Genomic DNA, 19,294 nt, shown 5'->3' on the forward strand with positions numbered 1-19,294 from the left:
TACTTCATTAAACATGAAGAGCTATTGACAATTACATGAAAAGGTGGTGAATTTTGGAGCTCTTGGTAGCATGATGGTACATAGCCAGAACCTGATGCAACTGCCTTCTTCAGGTAACACACCCCTCCTATTCTCTATTAGGTAAACGTGTAGTTGAAATCACTGTGGAAATTGAATGCAGCAGCATCTGAAACTGGTAAATATTATTTTTAAATTTATTATTATTATTATTATTATTATTAATAAAATTGGATCCTATAGAATGAAGTGTCCCTTTGAGAATAATTTTATTATAAACTGTAGATAAGCTATTACTAGGTAAACACACTGAAGAATTGTTCAGTAGTGAGACACTGAATTTATTTCACGTTTCTTTTTGGGAAACTGAGGGTTGGCTTGTGACTTAAGATCTTTATTATTATTATTATTTAAAATAGCCTTCTATATAGGAATCTGAACCTCAAAACAAACTGACACTAGAGAATGTATTGTTTTGTCATGCACTAGATATAAAAGAGGAAACAAAATCCATCCATTAGTGTCCTTTTATCCTTCTATTTACAGTAGCAATCAAAACTGATATCTTTAGGAGGGCAGTCATGCTAGGTCCCTTTTATTTTCTTTATTTACATTTCAAATGTTATCCCAAAAGTTCCCTATACCCCCCCGCCCCTGCTCCCCTACCCACCCNCTCCCACTACTTGGCCCTGGTCTTCCCCTGTGCTGCCAGTGCTAGGTCCCTTTTTGTGAGCGATCCATAGTCTCAGTGATAGTGTCAGGCCTTGGGACCTCCCCTTGAACTGAATCTTACTTTGGACCTGTCACTAGACTTCTTTTCCTCAGGCTCCTCTACATTTCCATCCTATATTTTTTACATCTTATTTCATATATGAACATTTTTTCAAACTCATGTTTTAATATAATACATTAAGTAGAATATGATAGATAAAAATCGAGCTATTCATAAGTGTATAAAGCTCTTATCAACTTCTTATCTTTAATTTTTATTGGTTATTTTATTTTTTTCATTTCAAATTATACCCTTCTCCCTGGTTTCTATCCTGAGAAGCTCCTATTCCACCTCTCCCCCTGCTTCTATGAGGGTGCTCAGCCACCCACCCACCCATCCACTCCTACCTACCCTAGGGCATAGAGCCTTCACAGGACCAAGGACCTCCCCTCCCATTGATGCAAGATAAGGCCATCCTCTGCTACATCCTCTGTGGCTAGAGCCATTGGTTCCACCATATGTATTTTTTCGTTGCTGGTTTAGTTACTGGGAGCTCTGGGGGGGGGGGGGTCTGGTTGGTTGATATTCTTGTTCTTCCTATGGGGTTACAAACCCATTCAGCTCCTTCAGTCCTTCCCCTAACTCCTCCATTGGGGTCCCTGTGCTCAGCCCAATGGTTGGCTGTAAGCATCCACGTCTGTATTGGTAAGGCTCTTGCAGAGCCTCTCAGGAGGTATCCATATCAGGATCCTGTCAGCAAGCACTTCTTGGCATCAGCAATAGTGACTAGGTTTGGTGGCTACAAAGGGGATGGATCCCCAGGTGGGGCAGTCTCTGGATGACCTTTCCTTTAGTCCATGCTTTACTCTTTGTCCCTGTATTTTTTTTTTTTAGATAGGAGAAATTCTGTGTTAAAATTTTGAGAAGGGTGCATGGCCCCATCTCTCACCTGGGGGCCATGCCTAACCTCTGGATATGGTCTCTACAGGTTCTCTCTCCACTTTGTTGGGTATTTCAGCTAATGTCATCCATGTTGGGTCCTGGGAGCAACTTGCCTTCCTGGCATTCAGGACTTTCTGTTGGCTACCCCCAGTTCCCCATTCCCTATTGCTATATACCACTGCTCAATTTCCTGACCCCTCCATACATCTCCTTCATCTCCTCTCACACCTGATCCTGCCCTCCCTTTCACTCTCCCTTCTCTCTTCCTCCCATGTCCGTTCCACCCTCTACCTCCCATGAGTGATTATTTTATTCCCCCTTCTAAGTAGGATTGATGCATCCACACTTTGGTCTTCCTTCTTCTTGAGCATCAAATGGTCTGTAAGTTGTATCGTGAATACTCCAAGCTTTTATCCTAATATCCATTCATCAGTGAGTACAAACCAAGTGTGTTCTTTTGTGACTAGGTTAGCTCATTCAGGATAATATTTTCTAGTTTTATGCATTTGCCTAAGAATTTCATGAAGTCATTGTTTTAATAGCTGAGTAGTATTCCATTATGTTGACCACAGTATTTCATGTAATTTTAATATACAATATAAGGGTATTTAAATCAGCATGATCTTACAAAGGACACAGATAGCAATCCATGTAGATCATACAGAATCACAATAAACAAGCATTATCATACTTCAGATTTCTATTTGTGTGTTTATCACCACAAACTTTCTTCTCAAAATGGATTATTTAAATTTTGTTTATTACTAAAATACTCATACATATATGCCCCAGTGCCTATAAATATGGCATTTTGGAGTTCAATCATTATAATATAGAAGCAATGTAAATAATCAATGTATAGATCTTGTTGATTTCTTATTATAAATTATGATTCATGTGCTAAATATGTTTATATTTATATGCTAAATATCTTTATATGTATGAAGATAATATTGTTTTAGTATGAATTACATCCCTATGGAAAGAAATTAGAGCAGTAAATAGGAATGAGAAGAAAATACAGATTTGAAGGTTTATCTTAGAAGGGTTTTCTAGACTTGGCTATCTATCACATGAGCGCAGTGAGGGGGAGAAATACAGGATTACAATATTGGGTCTGGATATGCAGTGTCTTTGGGAATAAGAGAGGGGATGATGGACTTTTGATATTTGACTGATAGACTGAAATTTGCTCCCAGGGTATTAACTGTGGATTGGAAGTTTGTCATATTAAAAAAAAAGTCACCAAACAGAACAAAGAAAGGGCAGGAGGAAGAGCAAAACAAGAAGAAACCACCCAGAAAAGAAATAAGCAACGACTGGGGATATGAGTGCTTCATTGAATTATAGCCCTTCCCTGCCTTTGAGGATCCTGAGAAAAATCTCCCATCTCAATAAATTCCTGTTTGGTCCACACTGAACCGTGTTGTTTCTTATTACTTTTAACCAGAGTTTTAACTTATATAATCATTAATTACAACTCATATAAATCATTAATTACAATGGCATGTCCAAAAGATACTCAAGATGGCAACACTGTGAAAGTTAGAACATGTAGGTGAATCACACATGGGGAGAAGAGGCTGTTCAAAGGCAGAACCTCCAAATATCGTTATTGCTCTGAAGGAAGAGTCAGAGAAACTTTTGTCAAGGCATAGAGGGTATTCACACTTGTAAGCCACAGAGTGTTTGGAGGTTTGTGGAGAAGTGAATGAAGCAATCAAAAATAGCAAGGAGATGTCTCTGAACTCAGTCTATGCAGTCCATCATGACAATTAGCATCCTGGAATTAAAGTAATATAATAAAGAATACTATTATCTATAAAGAGGAGTACTTGCACCATTTAAGATCATAATGTACCAAGACTTCCACTGCTGATATTATGATTGTTACTAGTAACAGAGCAGGAAAGGATGAAGGAAAAATTGCACCTATGATACAAAAGTACATCAATAGACCTTTATATCCCACTGATTGGAGAACTCATATTTCTTAAAACTGAATGAAGTAAATGAAAGAAACAAGCAAGCAAAATTTTAAAAATGATTAATATTTGGAGCTTTTTTGAACAGTGAAAAATGCAAGGGGGAAGAATCAGGCTAAAACAAAACATCAAAACAAAACCACAACAGAATTTACTGCAGAAGAGTGTATCTTAACCACCTCTATAGGAACACGTGACATTATAAGACTGATGTTAGTTATTACCGTGCTCCATGTTGTTTCTGATAATAACTTGCTGAAGTTGGAAAATTATGAAAACTCAATACAGTCAGTATGGTTGTTCATGGCTGTAAACCCAGGACTTGGGAGGCTGAGGTAGGAGTAATTTGAGGCCAGCCTGGAGCTCCTTAGTGAGTCTGGTGCTACAAATCAATATGTTGTTGAAAACAAAAACACACAGATGTGCAAATAAATAAGTGACTTACCTGTATTTTCTCTACAAAAGACCTTTTAATAAGGCCTATTTAGGAATATTTTAGATAGATAATGATGTGACATATGAAATCATTACAATTATGCTATACTTAACTTTGTAAGTGAGCTTTAAATTATAAGTAAAAACCAACATTTATAAGAACTCTTTTAAAATTTCTTATCTTTTTTGATAATTTCACATAAATCTTGGGAATCTAACCCAAGTCCTCTGTACGAACAGCAAATGTTCTTAACCACTGAGATTTATTTTAAGCCATACAAATTAATATTCTTGTCACATAATTAGTATGTGTTTAGTCAGTGTTTATTGAATTGTAGAACAAGTAGCCAATAAGCAATCAAATGAGTGAATGAATGAATTAAATTGATGAGAATGCCCATTCCAAAGCTCTGTCTGGTGTCTCCAGCAAGATCCCCATTCCTTCCTCAAACAAAACAATATACATTTACTTTATGGAGACATTAAGGAGCTAGGACATGCGGCTGTTAAGTTTGGACTAGACGTACTATAAAATCAATAAAGGGATGCTGTAATATCCAGGGAAAAATCACAACCTTAGAGATTCCTTTCAGAGAAAAATACAAATTAAATATTAAGAGTTAAAACAGCAACAAATCATTTATCTCCATAGTAGTGTGGGAAACAGAAAACAATGGTATTTTTTAAAAAATAAACATTCTCATGGAGCACATATTATTTCCAATATACTTTAATGATAAAACATAAAACTATTCCTGCAAAACTTCATCTAGGAAATAGCTAGAGAGAAACTTAAGAAAAAAAAAAAAAAAAACAATCACAGAGAGGTAAATGATAATAATGTTGATTAGGGCTAGTAGAAAGTTCAGAACAAAGCACTTTCGCTATAAATATATCAGCTAGATATCTTATTATGATACAAAGCTGAGCATCAGACAAATTCTAATTTTGCTGACAATTTAATTTTTCAGAAGATACGAGAAGCAAAAAGTAGACCCCCCCCCACTTAATCTGACCAGAGGTAAGTGTTTAGTGTTTTGAAGATAAAGGTACTAGAAGTAAGAATTGCCCAGTTACAGAACCCTGTACTATTCATGCTGTCTGCTTAAGTCTTCTGCTACAAAAGCAGATTTTAATGTGTATATTAGCCAGGAGTTTAATAATAAAAAATCAAAAAGTAAATATGTATTCAAAAATTGACAGAAACTCAAGAAAGATACAAGCTTCTTTTAAACTATTTGCATCATTAAATATTTTATTTCAAAATATCCACAAAATACATTTTTTTCAAAATAGTATGAATTAATTAAAATGGATTTGAGTAGTTGAATAAAACACTTAACTATGCACATTTGTATTGTTTTTATCATATAATGGAATCTGTAAAATTTTATATTATAATTTTTTTGCAGCAAAAGAGGTGGGTTTTTTCTTCTTTTTTTTTTTTTATTATTTTCTTTATTTACATTTCAAATGCTATCCCAAAAGTTCCCCATACCCTCCCCCTGGCCCTGCTCCCCTACCCACCCACTCCCTCTACTTGGCCCTGGCATTCCCCTGTGCTGGGTCATATAAAGTTTGCAAGACCAAGGGGCCTCTCTTCCCAATGATGGCCGATTAGGCCATCTTCTGCTACATATGCAGCTAGAGACACGAACTCTGGGGGTACTGGTTAGTTCATTTTGTTGTTCCACCTACAGGGTTGCAGAGCCCTTCAGCTCCTTGGGTACTTTCTCTAGCTCCTCCATTGGGGGCCCTGTGCTCCAGCCAGTAGCTGACTGTGAGCATCCACTTCTGTGTTTGCCAGNCACTGGCATAGCCTCACAAGAGGCCACTATATCATGGTTCCTTCAGCATAATCTTGCTGGCATGTGCATTAGTATCTGGGTTTGGTGGCTCATGATGGTATGGATCGCTGGATTGGGTAGTCTCTGGATAGTCCATCCTTTCATCCTAGCTCTAAATTTTGTCTCTGTACTTATATCCTTTCATGGGTATTTTGTTCCTTAGAGGTTTTTTTGTTTTTTTGTTTTTGTTTTTGTTTTTTTTTTTTGATACTTTCTTCATTTACATTTCAAATGCTATCCCCTTTCCTAGTTTTCCTCTCTGAAAATTCCCTATACACTCCCCCGCCCTGCTCCCTAACCCACCCACTCCCTCTTCCTGGCCCTGGCATGCCCCTATACTGGGGTGTAGAATCTTCGCAAGACCAAGGGCCTCTCCTTCATAGCACTATATTTTATTGCATAAAATATAAAAGCACTTTAGTCGTACAAAAGTAATCTAAGGTTTTCACTCACTTTTCTGTTGCCGTACACAAAACCATGACTGAAGCAGCTCAGAAAAGGAAGAGTTCTTTGGGGCTTACTTTGCCAGGGGTTCAGAGTCCAATATAGCTGAAAGGCACAGTAGCAAGGAGAGGGCATGGCAGCAAGAATGGGAAGCTGGGACCTCACAGCTTCAAATGCAAGAACTAAGTAGAAAAAGTCAGCTAGGGTTGGAATGAGATGATACATGCTCAAATCCCATTTGAAGTAGCACACTTCCTCCAACAAAACCACAACTCCCAAGCCTCCAGACACTGCCGCCCACTGGACCAAGTGCTCAATTATCTGATCCTGTGTGGGACATTCTCATGAAAATCACTACAGATTGCAATAAACTCGGAATACAATTGTTTACAGATTCCATTATGTACTAACACCATACATACATGCGTGGTTAAGTGTTTTACTCAACTACTCTAGTATATTTTAATTAAGTCATACTAATATGGCAAGTCATAAAGTGAATATTGAAAAAAAAGAATAAAACAAAAGCTTTACCTTACCAGAAAGCACACAAAATACTTATGTAGGTGCGAAAATTATGTAAGCTATATCCTTTTAGTATCTCTGTAATTTCTACATCTTTGTGTGCACTTATCAAATAGCCTACAGTGAACATATTATACTCATAATGGAAATGTAAAAGATTGTTTTAAAATTAGCCAAAATGTATGCATATTTAATAAAAGTATTATGTCTTGGTTTGATAAATGTATAATGACTTAATCAAGGAAAGTGATAGAGTATATTATGTGTTTCTCATATTATACCTGAATGTTATGCTCACTTCCTGATAGCTCACTTCAATTAGAAAATTAACAGAACTGCATTCAGGAGCTAATGAGATTAACGACGGAATGCATACTGGTTATATTAAAAAGAGCAGAGTTGATGCGGAAGGTGTCATGGGGAGGGTAACAGGTGGGAGACTTGAGTTCAGGCCTTGGTCTGTCACTCTTGGCCACCCCAGTCAACAAACTGGTCATAGAGGGTTTCATCAGTGGGCATTTGTGTGTATAGGGTACAGGCAGTGGAGCACTCTTGTGTGCTGTCATACATAACACGGGTCTACCATCTCACGTAATCATGTGTTTAAAAGATTATGAAACTCAAGACCAGAACAGAGTACCTGTGAAATTATGTGTAGGAATTTAATAAATGTTTAAAATATTTTTAAAAATATTACTAGCACAGATAATCAGACTGCATGTGTATATAATCATTTACACATTGTTCCTCTGTAGACTCCTAATCAAGACAAGATCACAACTCAAAGAATGGCCGACTTTCCACTTTACTTTTATTGTTCCAGTGTTATGATATGAGGGAGAGGTCCACACACCGGAGTACAGACACAGTTCTCTCTTTTCAACTTTTCTTAGGTTCTGGATTCTGAGAATCCAAAATTTCTGTTAGGCTTGTGAGGCAAGTGTCTCTGCCCATAGATTCTCTCACCAGCCCATTGATCATTTAGCTTTGTAACTTGAAGAAGTACTATTAAAACTTGTATAGCTACATAGCATATGCTGTTCTAAAAGGTGTATGGAAAAATAATATGCTCAACTTTCGACTCAGCCTGAGGTGTGTGTTACAGAAGCAGCGTATACTAAGACATGCTGGAGGTGAGCAGGCAAGGGAAGGGAAGAGTAAGGGGAGAAGGGAGGGAGTTTGAAATGAGGAAATAATGAGGAAGGGGTGGATAGAGACTAGGAAAAAGTGGAGAGAGGCAGAGAGAGAACAGGGGAGGGAGGAAGAGACAGAAGGAAGGCAAGAGAGGAGACGCAGAGAGAAAGCCATAGCAATCTAAAATGAATATTTCAAAAAATTCACTAGGCTAGGAAGGTTAGACTAACTCTCACGTTTTTGCATAGTAAGACTTTATGATTTTATATGGATCCATAAATTGTCCCTCAATGCCTAGATATGGTAAAAACAAAAATAAAAATTAAAATTAAAATAAAATGGGCACTGAGATTCCCACGTTCCTGATGCCTGCTCTGATACGTTATCCCACCTGATACTAATGAGTTCATGAAGCAATTATGTTTTTTTTGACTGATTAATGCTAAACCCATAAAGACTGAATAGAGAAATATCTAGTGACCCATAGAATAAAGGTTCAAGTTCTTTTCCTAATGCAGGTCTTGTCCCCATATCTGTGATTGACGAAAGTGTTTTTGAGGCCCCAGCGTCCTAAGGAAATGCATTAGAAATTCCCAGGAATGGATTGGATCCTAGTGGGGAGCTGCATGGGACAGTCCTACTTCTGTAAAAACAGTCCTGGGTTAATCCCTTGATAATAGTGCTCATTGATACTACTGATTTTACAAAGTTTCTAAATCAATTTGACCTGTCAGGCATCTTTCTTGGTGTTTCTTTACCAAACTATGAGGCATGAGGCACAGACGTCTGCCATATTGAAGCCAATGGTTTGCTCATAAACCTTAATGGTCCAGCAGATGACATAACCAACGTAGGAGTCCATCAGAAGCCAATGTTTGTATAAGGAAGAGGACCAAGAAAATGTTAAGGATGACACCCTTAATACCAATCAATATCTGGAAAGCCAGAGGGTTCAGGAGAAACAAGCCGACAATTAGCAACTACAGACCAAGTCCAAGTCCGAAACCACAGGTATGATCAAGTGAATCATCTAACTCCTGCTTGGTAAGGCTATGACCTTCCTACAGTTGTGTTTGAAGTGCCTTACCCCAGGGAAACCCATAAGTAATTTATGAACTGATACCAACATGACTTATCTTTAGCAATGGCCTCTCCATACATCTTCCTACAGTGTTTATAACATATCCTTAGAGAAAACAGCTGTCTTTTTTTCTACAGAAAAAGGTTTCTAAATGAATTACAGATACTGGGAAAAAGGATTTAAACAACAAAGACTAAAAGCACAAAGTAATTTTAATGGCAACCCCAGAGTGTTGGTTCAAACATGACTGCAAATCACAAGACCAAAGGGCACTTCTCTTCTAAAATTTACTCTGAGATCCAACTCTGAGGAAAACACATATCTATATTTGTTTAATTAGATGTTTGAGATGTGCTAAAGCAGTGTGTTTAGCAGGTATCCATAAAGTGTGCATAAAATTAATTTAAAAGTCAATCAACTGAAGTAGCAATGAGACGTGTTGTATTTTAGAGCCTCGATGCTCTCACAACCCAGGCGCTGATGTCTATAAAATTAAAAAAAAAAAAAAAATACTGTTCTGTGACAGACAACTCATGCCTACTTCCTAAGACACATTCTTATCCTTAGAAGACTAGCTAATTCTCTTTCTTGAATTGGGTCAGAGTGAGGTTGTTGGCTTGCAGGTTTTACCCAAAATAGGGTGGAGTCAAGGATTCCATCTGGCTTTGGACATTAGAACAGATCTTAGTGTAGGGCTGTTCCCTCCCGTGTACCCTATACTCTTTGCTGCCTTTTTTGAAGTACAACGGAGGCATATCTGTTTCTTTGCCTAAATAAAGTTTTCGCTCTTTCCTCCTGAGGTCTGGCCACTCTACCACAATCCCTGCGCAGCAGAAGTTTTTGGAAGCAGAATTAGCCCCCTAAGCACCACGCCTCCCCTCTCCATTGTTCTACTGTCCTGTGTGGTAAATGACCTCTTCTGCACAACTCAATGTTAGTGTTTTTATAGACAAGAGAAAGTCTCCATCCTGATTTATTTCTTCTAGACATGGGTTTCTACCACATAATCCTAACACACACACACACACACACACACACACACACACACACACACCACTGGAACACCTCAAATGAAGCATCAAGACAGGTTTTTAGGTATTTTTAGAAAGTGGAAGGAAATGGATAATACAGAAGAAGAATTGAAAGTCATATCGAAGCAGTGTCAAATTGAGAAAAATGTATAAATCCTGCTCTCAGTGAATAGAGCAGAAATTCATGTCTTAAGATTCCTCCTTTCTACCAAATTCTACACACCATGTGTGCTCTCTGAGTCACCCCACACACATAATAGATTGGTTGCTAATCACCCGAGGACACACTCCACTAAATACAGGGATTGGCTGCTGTGAGATTGGCCACTGTGAGTATACTGCTTGTAAAAGTGGCCATTGGAACAGACTCCAAAAAGAAGAATACAAGCAGGAAAGAACTAAAGAGGAGAGAAAAAAGGGAGATAGGAGTGAGGGAGGGAGAGGTGGGAGGTAGAGGGGGGGAGGAGAGGGAGGGAGGAAAAGGAGGGAATCAGGGAGAGAAGGGAGGGAGGGGAGGGAGATATAGTGGGGAGGGAAGGGGACAGAAGGAGGGGAAAAGCAGGAGGGCAGAAAAAGAAGAGGGAGAAAAGAGGGGAAAAATCCATAATACTTCCCAGACAGCAAGACACTAAATTTGGAATGTCCATTATTTTTAAATTCTGAAAGAAACGTATTTTGGAATTTTCACAGAAGAAACAGTAATGTCTGTGTTATAATGCTTATGTTACTTTCATGTTGCCAGGACGATGACACTGATACAGTCTTCATCATACTGATAATACAATTAATAATTATTATGAAGTGACATCTCATGTCTGAGATTTTGAAATATTAATCTAGCTTCGATTTCGGGAAACCAACCAAGTAAGAAAGAAAATAAAAAACAGCCTAGGATGCCACCCTGTCACCCTCTAATCGATGCTTTTAGTTCTACAGCATTGTCACGGGAAAAGAGTGACGCATCATCACTGTAGAGGGAAGAAGACAATGCTGTCAACATGTGCGCCTGTGGAGTGGGTTTGTCCTCATTTTCATCTCTTTTACTTGATGTATCAGTTACTTTCTAATTATATTTCTTTAATTTTTCCAAAGGCAGGGAAAATGCAAGCTAATTTAAAAATATGTGCACCACTAGGTGGCACCAAATAGCCATAATTCATAAGTCCTTTAAAAAAAAAAATCATATTTCAAGCTAACCGTTATAAGCCCTTTCTTACAAAAAGCATTTGTAAAAATGAATCCAAACATTTTTATTTTAGTATTCAGTAATAAAGAATGCAAATGTCTTGTAAATAAACAAAGAACATTCTTTTTTTTGGCTGAATTGAAGTGTCCTTGTGTGGTCTATTAATAAAACCAGGGTAACATTCCTTGTTGAATTTAACAATACAACATTCTTTTCTCCAACTAAATGGTCACAATTATAGTAGATAATTTTTCTTGGTTTTATGTAGAAAGAGTTAAGGTGGACCTTTCTAGAGATGTTGCTTTTGTCTTCCAAGGTCTGGTTTCACTGTATAAGGCTCCTATCCTGAGAGAATGTCCCTTTAACATAATAGTGATGTTCTCAGTCCAAAGTTGCATTTGGATTATGGTATAAGTGCTGTGCGGGAGCTTCGACTCACTCCCTGCACTTGTAAATCACCCTCCAGAATACAAGACTTATTACACTACTTCAAGTTTTGTCACCTCCAGGTTTGACTACTGCCATGTCCTCTACCTTGGTTGACAGAGAAAGAACCCCAGAATATTCAGCAAGTAAAGAATGTGACAGCTTGTCTGTTTAGCAATGCCAGCCACACAGAGTACATTATACAGAGGCTCCGTGCATAGCTCTGACTTCCAACGATCATTCTCGGTATTCATTTTAATTTATAACACTCCCCACTGCCAAGGACTTTTATGTAAGTTACTCCAGGCCTCCATCCTTTATTATGGAAGTTAAGGTATACCACCAGATAGTTCTTAGGTGCAAAAATAAACTCAGAAGTTTGAGGTCCTTCATGCTATGATCCCATCTCATTTCTGGTTTGAAAAACAAAAACTAGTTATATACAAAACATAATTTCCTTAAAAATATAGAACCTCATTTTAGATTTTGAGAGCAGTATGCACGTGTATAGAAGGGGATGGGATCTAGCAGAACAACATGTCAGTCCATCTTGCCTATTGACAGAACAGTTCTATCAAAAATATCAGCCAAAAGTATTGATAGGCCAGCTTTTCATGACCAGTAGACAATTATCTTTTAAGTTATTGTTCTAGTGGGACATGAAATGAAGACACAACAGGCAAGAGTCCAGATGTCCCTGGGTGCAAAGCAACTCTACAGCCTTGGAAAGTAAACTTGCCATGAATAAGTGCGGATAAAGGGAATTGAAATTCCTTAAGCTAACAGATACATATCATGTACCTACGGAGGACAATTTTCCCCGTTGGTACTGGGAATAGAAGAAAGCAAGCAGCTTGCAATACGCTGTGCCGGGTTAGTGCATTTTCAGTGATGTCACTTTCAAATGTCTTCTGTATCCTGAAAAAAAAAAAAAGGTAGGGATCTTGTTTTTCCTCATCAGCAACCAGCATGTTTGGGGTGATCTAGTATGATTTTTCTCCTTTAAGGCATTAATTAAAACTCTAAGTTTATCAATAAAAATATAACTAAATATAACTTGGAAGGCTGTAGTCAAGAAACGAAATTATCTATTACACATTTCTCAATTTTAATTGTAGAAAACTTTCCTTTAATCAGAAGTAGTGACAGTAAACAGCCTGCTTAACAGTTATGAAGATAATCTTTACCAAGGCTATAATTTTAAAGATGAATATCAAAATATGAATTTCAATGTCTAGTCTATACAGAAAAACCAATGTGCACTTTAGTGATTTTCATAAATAAAAAGTAGCTTAAGTCGTTGTATATTGAGACATTTATTGTCTCTGGCCACTATCAGTTTTACTTATACATTTGTTGGTACTAGTTGTTTTATCATTTGGTTAAATACAGGTTTGTGACCTACACCCAGATAGACCTCTCACCCAATGCCATTCCTGTGGCAGTGGCTCACTGTACTGGAGCATGCCCTGCGGAGCACGGTCTCTGGGGGTTCCTGATCAAAAGGTAATGCCACTTATGTTCTGGTTTGCTTCAGATCCTATACACTTAAAAACTCTTCTCAAAACAGCTGACCGTATAGAACAAACCAATTTGCTCTATTGCGAGGTAAATGGTCTCATTGTTAGACTTCCTTTTACTGTCATGATTTACCTGCATGATAAAAAACTGTCTGACGCCAAAATGACAAAGTTGATGTGTATTTGAGGGAGACACCATAATCCATAATTTAAATATCTACATTTCATAAAACCAGTACCTATGTATTACTGTTGATATGCTACAAACAATATGAACTTATGATTTAAAGTAAAACATGTATAATATGCCTCATCACTTTTCTTAAAAGTCTCAGGGTGGGCGAGGGGCAGTAGGCAGTATACAAAGTGAATAAGTTAAAAGAAAAAGCCTTGGGACCTTTTACCTTTATTTTCACCTTTGTCTTTCTATTCTCACCAACACAGTGATGACAATATCTATTTTCCCATGCTTAAAAACAGTAGTATTTATTGATTTTTTTAATGTTTTTCTCTTTTTGATTTGATGAAAAATATGTTCTTTTAATCTCTGTATTTTTGAATAATGGAGAAAACATTTATGTTTGTTGGTGTCAAGGACTTTATAGATATCCCACAAAGTTTTGAGGTCTGCAGGGTTCCGGGAGGTAGGACATTTCTGAGATGATGAGACCATGAGGTAGAATTCACTCCTGTAGAATAAATACTCTTAAAAGGAGACAATAAACAGCTTTCTTGCATTTTGCTTCCCACATGAAGATACCATGAGAAGCAAACCTTATGAGAATCCCTCAGACTGACATCCTGACTCTGGACTTCCAGCCTTCAGGACTCTGAGAATAAGTCCCTATTGTTTACAATAGACTATGGTCATGTCTCCTCCTTGCCAGACCAGGTCCATCTAGTATTCTTCCTATGTATAGTTGTTTAGAGCTGTCCACTTAAGATTAGATAGCCTGTCAAGGACTTTTCACATAGAAAGGACTAATTCGCTCACTTAGCAGCCATAATTGCCTATAGCTCTTCCTCTCTGGATAGGGCCTTGTGAGGTTTCCCCAAACCCACTAACTGGTATTAGAATAGCTCTCGTCTTGTTTAGATGACCATGTCATTAAGAGTTCATAGATGCAGCTTGCTGTCATCTATAGAAATATTATCTTGTGGCAGAAGACATCATGTTCATGTGGCTCTTAGCATATTTCTTTTGAATCTCAGGTAATGTCCCCTAAGCATCAAGTGTGTGTGTGAGGGTGTACTATAGATGGATCAATGGGAGATGAATATCCCATGGTGAGATGTGCTTCTGCATTTCGACTAGTTGTGGATTTCTGTAATGGTCTCCAATTTGACTTGGGTCATATTGTAACAGGCTTTAAATATTTACTCTGTGTTACAATCCTTTGTAGGGAGACTATTTGCAAGTGTTTTCCCATTGTGTGTGTGTGTGTGTGTGTGTGTGTGTGTGTGTTGTGGGTGTGTATGTGTGTATGTGTATATATGTGCACACGCATGCGCGCGCACGCCTGCACGTGCGTGTGCACTTGGGCTCATATATATATATATATATATATATATATATATATATATATATATATATGAAATTTACAGACGTGGCTTGGCTGTCAGGCCAGTGAAACCCAGGAATCTGCCTCTCTCTGCTTCTTCTCTACTGTGACTATGAGCATGTCTCACATCTGCTTCTTCTCTACTGTGACTATGAGCATGTCCCACATGCCCTGCTCTTTTACACAGTCTCTAGTGATAAAAGTCAGGACCTTATGCGTGCATTCCAGACAACCCATTTCTTAACTGAACCATAGTCCTAGACCATTTTCACTCTTTTTATTATAACTTTTGATGAAGTTTTTAACCAAATGCTTCATTGTAATTTAAATTCTTTTTTTCTTTTTGAACGTACATATTATCATGTTTAAAGTATACAGTAATTTATATCAGTGATTGCTTTTTAAGTCATAGTTTTGTGATCTTTGATCCACATTGAGTAAATTTTATACAATACTAGGTAAGAAATCTAACTAAAATTTTCTGTGTGTTAATTATCCCCTAATTCTTTGACCTGTTGTTTATTTCACTGCATATTCTAAACAACTTTGCTAAAACCAACTGTGAATGAATGTTTTACTTTTGGAATATTGATTTATCTCATTCATTTATTTGTTTTTGCTTATGGAGGACCACATTATATTAATAAGGTAAATTTGTAGTGAATTTAGACATTATAAGTGTACCACTAACTTCACATGAATTGTTTTTTTACATTGTTTTAGAAATAGACCAGCTTGAATCTAGTTACATTATAATATTTTTGTATACAAATATTTTGTTTTTTATGTAAATTTATGCTTGTTTCTTCCACAAATCAATATATAATATGAGAATTGAATGGTGTTTTGGATTCATCATAAACTAGAAAATACTAGATTTATTAACAATATTTTTTTACCATATAGAATTTTGATACAGTTATTTTAAATCACCAAACCAGTTACAGTTCCAATATTCCATAAATGAAAGATATGACCAAAAATTACAGCACAAATGTGAGTTTTTGTCAAAACATCGAGATTATTCTTTTGTGTTTTCTGATGATCTAATTGTTTTACTGAATGTTTGATATTTGCAATTTCTGATCTTTGTTTGTAGATTTCCATTATCTGAACAAGTGATAAAAGTTAAGGATTATTTTTGCAGGCTCGTGATGATAAGTTAAACCTGATAACTATTTTGAAATAACAGATACTTTAAAACTATTTAATAGGTAATTAAGGCACATATAAACTATTGTATATTAAACTATCTCCTTAAAATACCTTGAAATTTCTCATTAAATTATTGAGGACTTATGTGATTTCTACAATATTTACATGATATAATTTTAGAAATGCAGCCTGGCCATGATCATTCCCATCTGCACCATACTGAAGCAAGGGGTTGTCCATTTTTGAGATGTCACCCTACCCTTTACAGGTGGAGGTTGATGCCATCAATGAGATGCAGGACTTTCCCCCCCTTAATTCATTTATTCACTTTGAATTCCAATAAAAACCTCAACCCCCCTCCCTGCCCCAGTACTACTCTTACACCACCCTCTCCTCCCCCCCCTTCCTCTGAGAAGGGAAGGTCTTCCATGGATACCAACCCACCCTAGCACATCAAGTCATAGCAAGACTAGGCACATACTCTCCCATCGAGGCCAGACAGGGCAGCCCAGAAGGGGATACAATGGCAAACAACAGAGTCAGAGTCAGCCCTTGCTCCAATTGTTAGAGGATCCACATAGAGACCATGCTGTTCATCTGCTACATATGTGTTGGGGGCCTAGATCCAGCCCACACATGCTCTGTGGCTGATGTTTCAGTCTCTGTTAACCCCTATGGGCAGTAGTTAGTTGATTCTGTGGGGCTTCTTGTATGTCTTGACCAGTCTAGCGCCTTCAATCTTTCCTCCCACTCTTCAATAAGACTCCTCGAGCTCCACATAATGTTTGGTTGTAGATCTTTGAATCTGTGTCCATACACTGCTGGATGAGGCCTCTCAGAGGACAGTTATAGTAGGCTCCTGTCTGCAAGCATAGCAGAGTATCATTAATATTGGCAAGGGTTCGCTCTCTCCTGTGGGATGGATCTCACGTTAGGCCAATTAAAAAGTGGAGGACAAAACCAAATAGACTTTTCAACAGAGGAATACCTAATGGTAGAGAAGGACTTAAGGAAATTTTCAATGTTCTTAGTCATCAGGGAAATGCAAATCAAAACATCTCTGAGATTATATCTTATACCAGTCAGAATGGCTAAGATCAAAAACTCAAGTAATGCCTTTCCAGCAATGACAACTTTCCTAGGAGAACATACCTCTTGCAAAGGACCTCCTTTATCCAGCTCCAGGAGAGGAGAAAAGGAAACAAGAAAAAAATGCCTAGTGTAGAACCCCAATTCTTACGTTAAGGATGAGAAATGCCCAGGATGCAATAAAACCACTGCAGTCTTTAGCCATGTACCAATAATATCCTTGTGTGCTTGCTGCTGCACTGTCCCCTCTCAGCCTACAGGCAGAAAAGCAAGGCTGACAGAAGGATGCTCCTTCAGGAGGAAGGAACACTGAAAGTCCCTAATTCAAGATGAGTGGGAACCATCCCATTAAGCATATTTGAATAAAAAATATCTCAAGTGCCAGCACGTGCTGGCAAGGAGGTGCTGATGACACAAACTTGTATAACTGCTTTGGAAATCAACTGCGTGTTTTTTCAGAAACGTGGGGACTAGCTATATCACTCAAGAACCCAGCTATATCACTCCTGGGTACATACCCAAAAGATGTTCTACCATACCACAAGTTGCTTGCTCAACTATGTTCATAACAACTTGATTCTTATTAGCCTAAAACTAGAAACAATCTAGATGTTCCTCAACTTAAGAATGGATGAAGATAGCTGTCTTCTCTCTGAGGCATCCTCACTTGGGAACTTCATCATATTGACCTTTTTGAGTTCTGTGGACTGTATCTTGGGTATTCTGTACTTTTTTTTTTTTTTGGCAAATATCCACTTATTAGTGAGTATATACCAGGAATGTCCTTTGGGGTATGGGTTACCTCACTCAGGAAGATATTTTCTAGTTCCATCTATTTGCCTGCAAAACTCAGGATGTTCTCTTTCTTAATAGCTGTGTAAATGAACCACATTTTCTGTATCCATTCTTCTGTCATGGGACATCTGTGTTGTTTCCAGGTTCTGGCTATCACAAATAAGGCTGCTATGAACATAATGGAACACGTGTACCTGTGGCATGGTGGGGCATCTTTTGACTATATTCCCAAGAGGGGTATAGCTGGGTCTTCAGGTAGATTTATTTCCAGGTTTTTTAGGAACCTCCAGATTGATTTCCATAGTGGTTGTACCAATTTGCAATACCACCAGCAATGGAGAAGTGTTCCTCTTTCTCCATATCCTCTCCAACATGTGTTGTCACCTGAGAATTTGATCACAATTGGAGAGGGAGGGAGGGACCCGGGAGGGAAAGTGGATGGGAAGAGGGGAATGGGGAGGAGAGGAGAACCTGATCTGGTTTTGGGTGAGGAAAAAGGGCTGAAGCCCTGAGGGCCAGCAGAAAGAATGGAAACAGGCAACCTCAAGAGATAAGATGTTGGGGGAACCCTCTACGATGCAGCAGGAAGACAGGACATCAAGTGAGGGATTGAGTTGCCATCCTCCAGTTACAACTCTGACCCATAATTGTTCTTGTCTGATAGAATTACAGGGATGGAAATGGAGAGGAGCCTGAGGAAAAGAAGGTCCAGTGACAGGCCCAAAGTGGGATCCAGTTCAAGGGGAAACCCCAAGAACTGACACTATTACTGAAGCTATGGAGTGCTCGCAAAAAGGGACCTATCATGACTGCCCTCTGAAAGACCCAACAAGCAGCTGAAAGAATCAGAGGCAAATATTTGTACCCCACCAATGAACAGAAACTACTGATCCCCTTTGTTGAATTAGGGAAGGCTGAAAGAAGATGAGGAGAAGGGTAAACCTGTAGAAGGACCAGCAGTCTCAATTAATCTGGACCCCCAAGATCTCTCAAAAATTGGACCACCAAACAGGCAGCATACACCAGCTGATATGAGGCCCCAACACACATACAGTAGAGAACTTCCAAGTCTGTGTTCATTCAGAGATGATGCACCTAACCCTCAAGAGACGGGAGGACCCAAGGAGTTTAGAGGTCAGGTGGGGTGGAGAGTAGGATATAGGTCAATAGGGAGGAGGTGTGGAATATGCAACAGTTGGAGGGGTGGATGGGGGATAAAATATGGAATGTAAAAGAATAAATTAATAAAATAATATAAAAAGAATGAATGAAGATAATGTGGTACATTATATAATGGAGCACTACTCACCTATTAAAACAAAGACATCAAGCAACTTCCAAGCAAATGGATCGAACTGGAAAAGATCATTCTAGATGAGGTAACCCAGAGCCAGAAAGACACATATG

The 19,294-nt window shown here is 38.1% G+C and overlaps 1 protein-coding gene across 1 annotated transcript; it reads left to right on the plus strand.

Annotated features, from left to right (window-relative positions):
* The first annotated feature begins 7,276 nt into the window (after positions 1 to 7,276).
* On the plus strand, positions 7,277 to 17,405 carry LOC110316739 (40S ribosomal protein S27-like). The gene is given in 4 exon segments (XM_021191188.1): positions 7,277 to 7,333; positions 13,159 to 13,272; positions 17,146 to 17,209; positions 17,212 to 17,405. Coding segments are annotated over 4 exon segments (429 nt in total).
* The last annotated feature ends 1,889 nt before the right edge of the window (positions 17,406 to 19,294 follow it).

The sequence above is a fragment of the Mus pahari genome, chromosome 2 (assembly GCF_900095145.1).
Source record: "Mus pahari chromosome 2, PAHARI_EIJ_v1.1, whole genome shotgun sequence".
NCBI classification, from domain to species: Eukaryota; Metazoa; Chordata; class Mammalia; order Rodentia; family Muridae; genus Mus; species Mus pahari.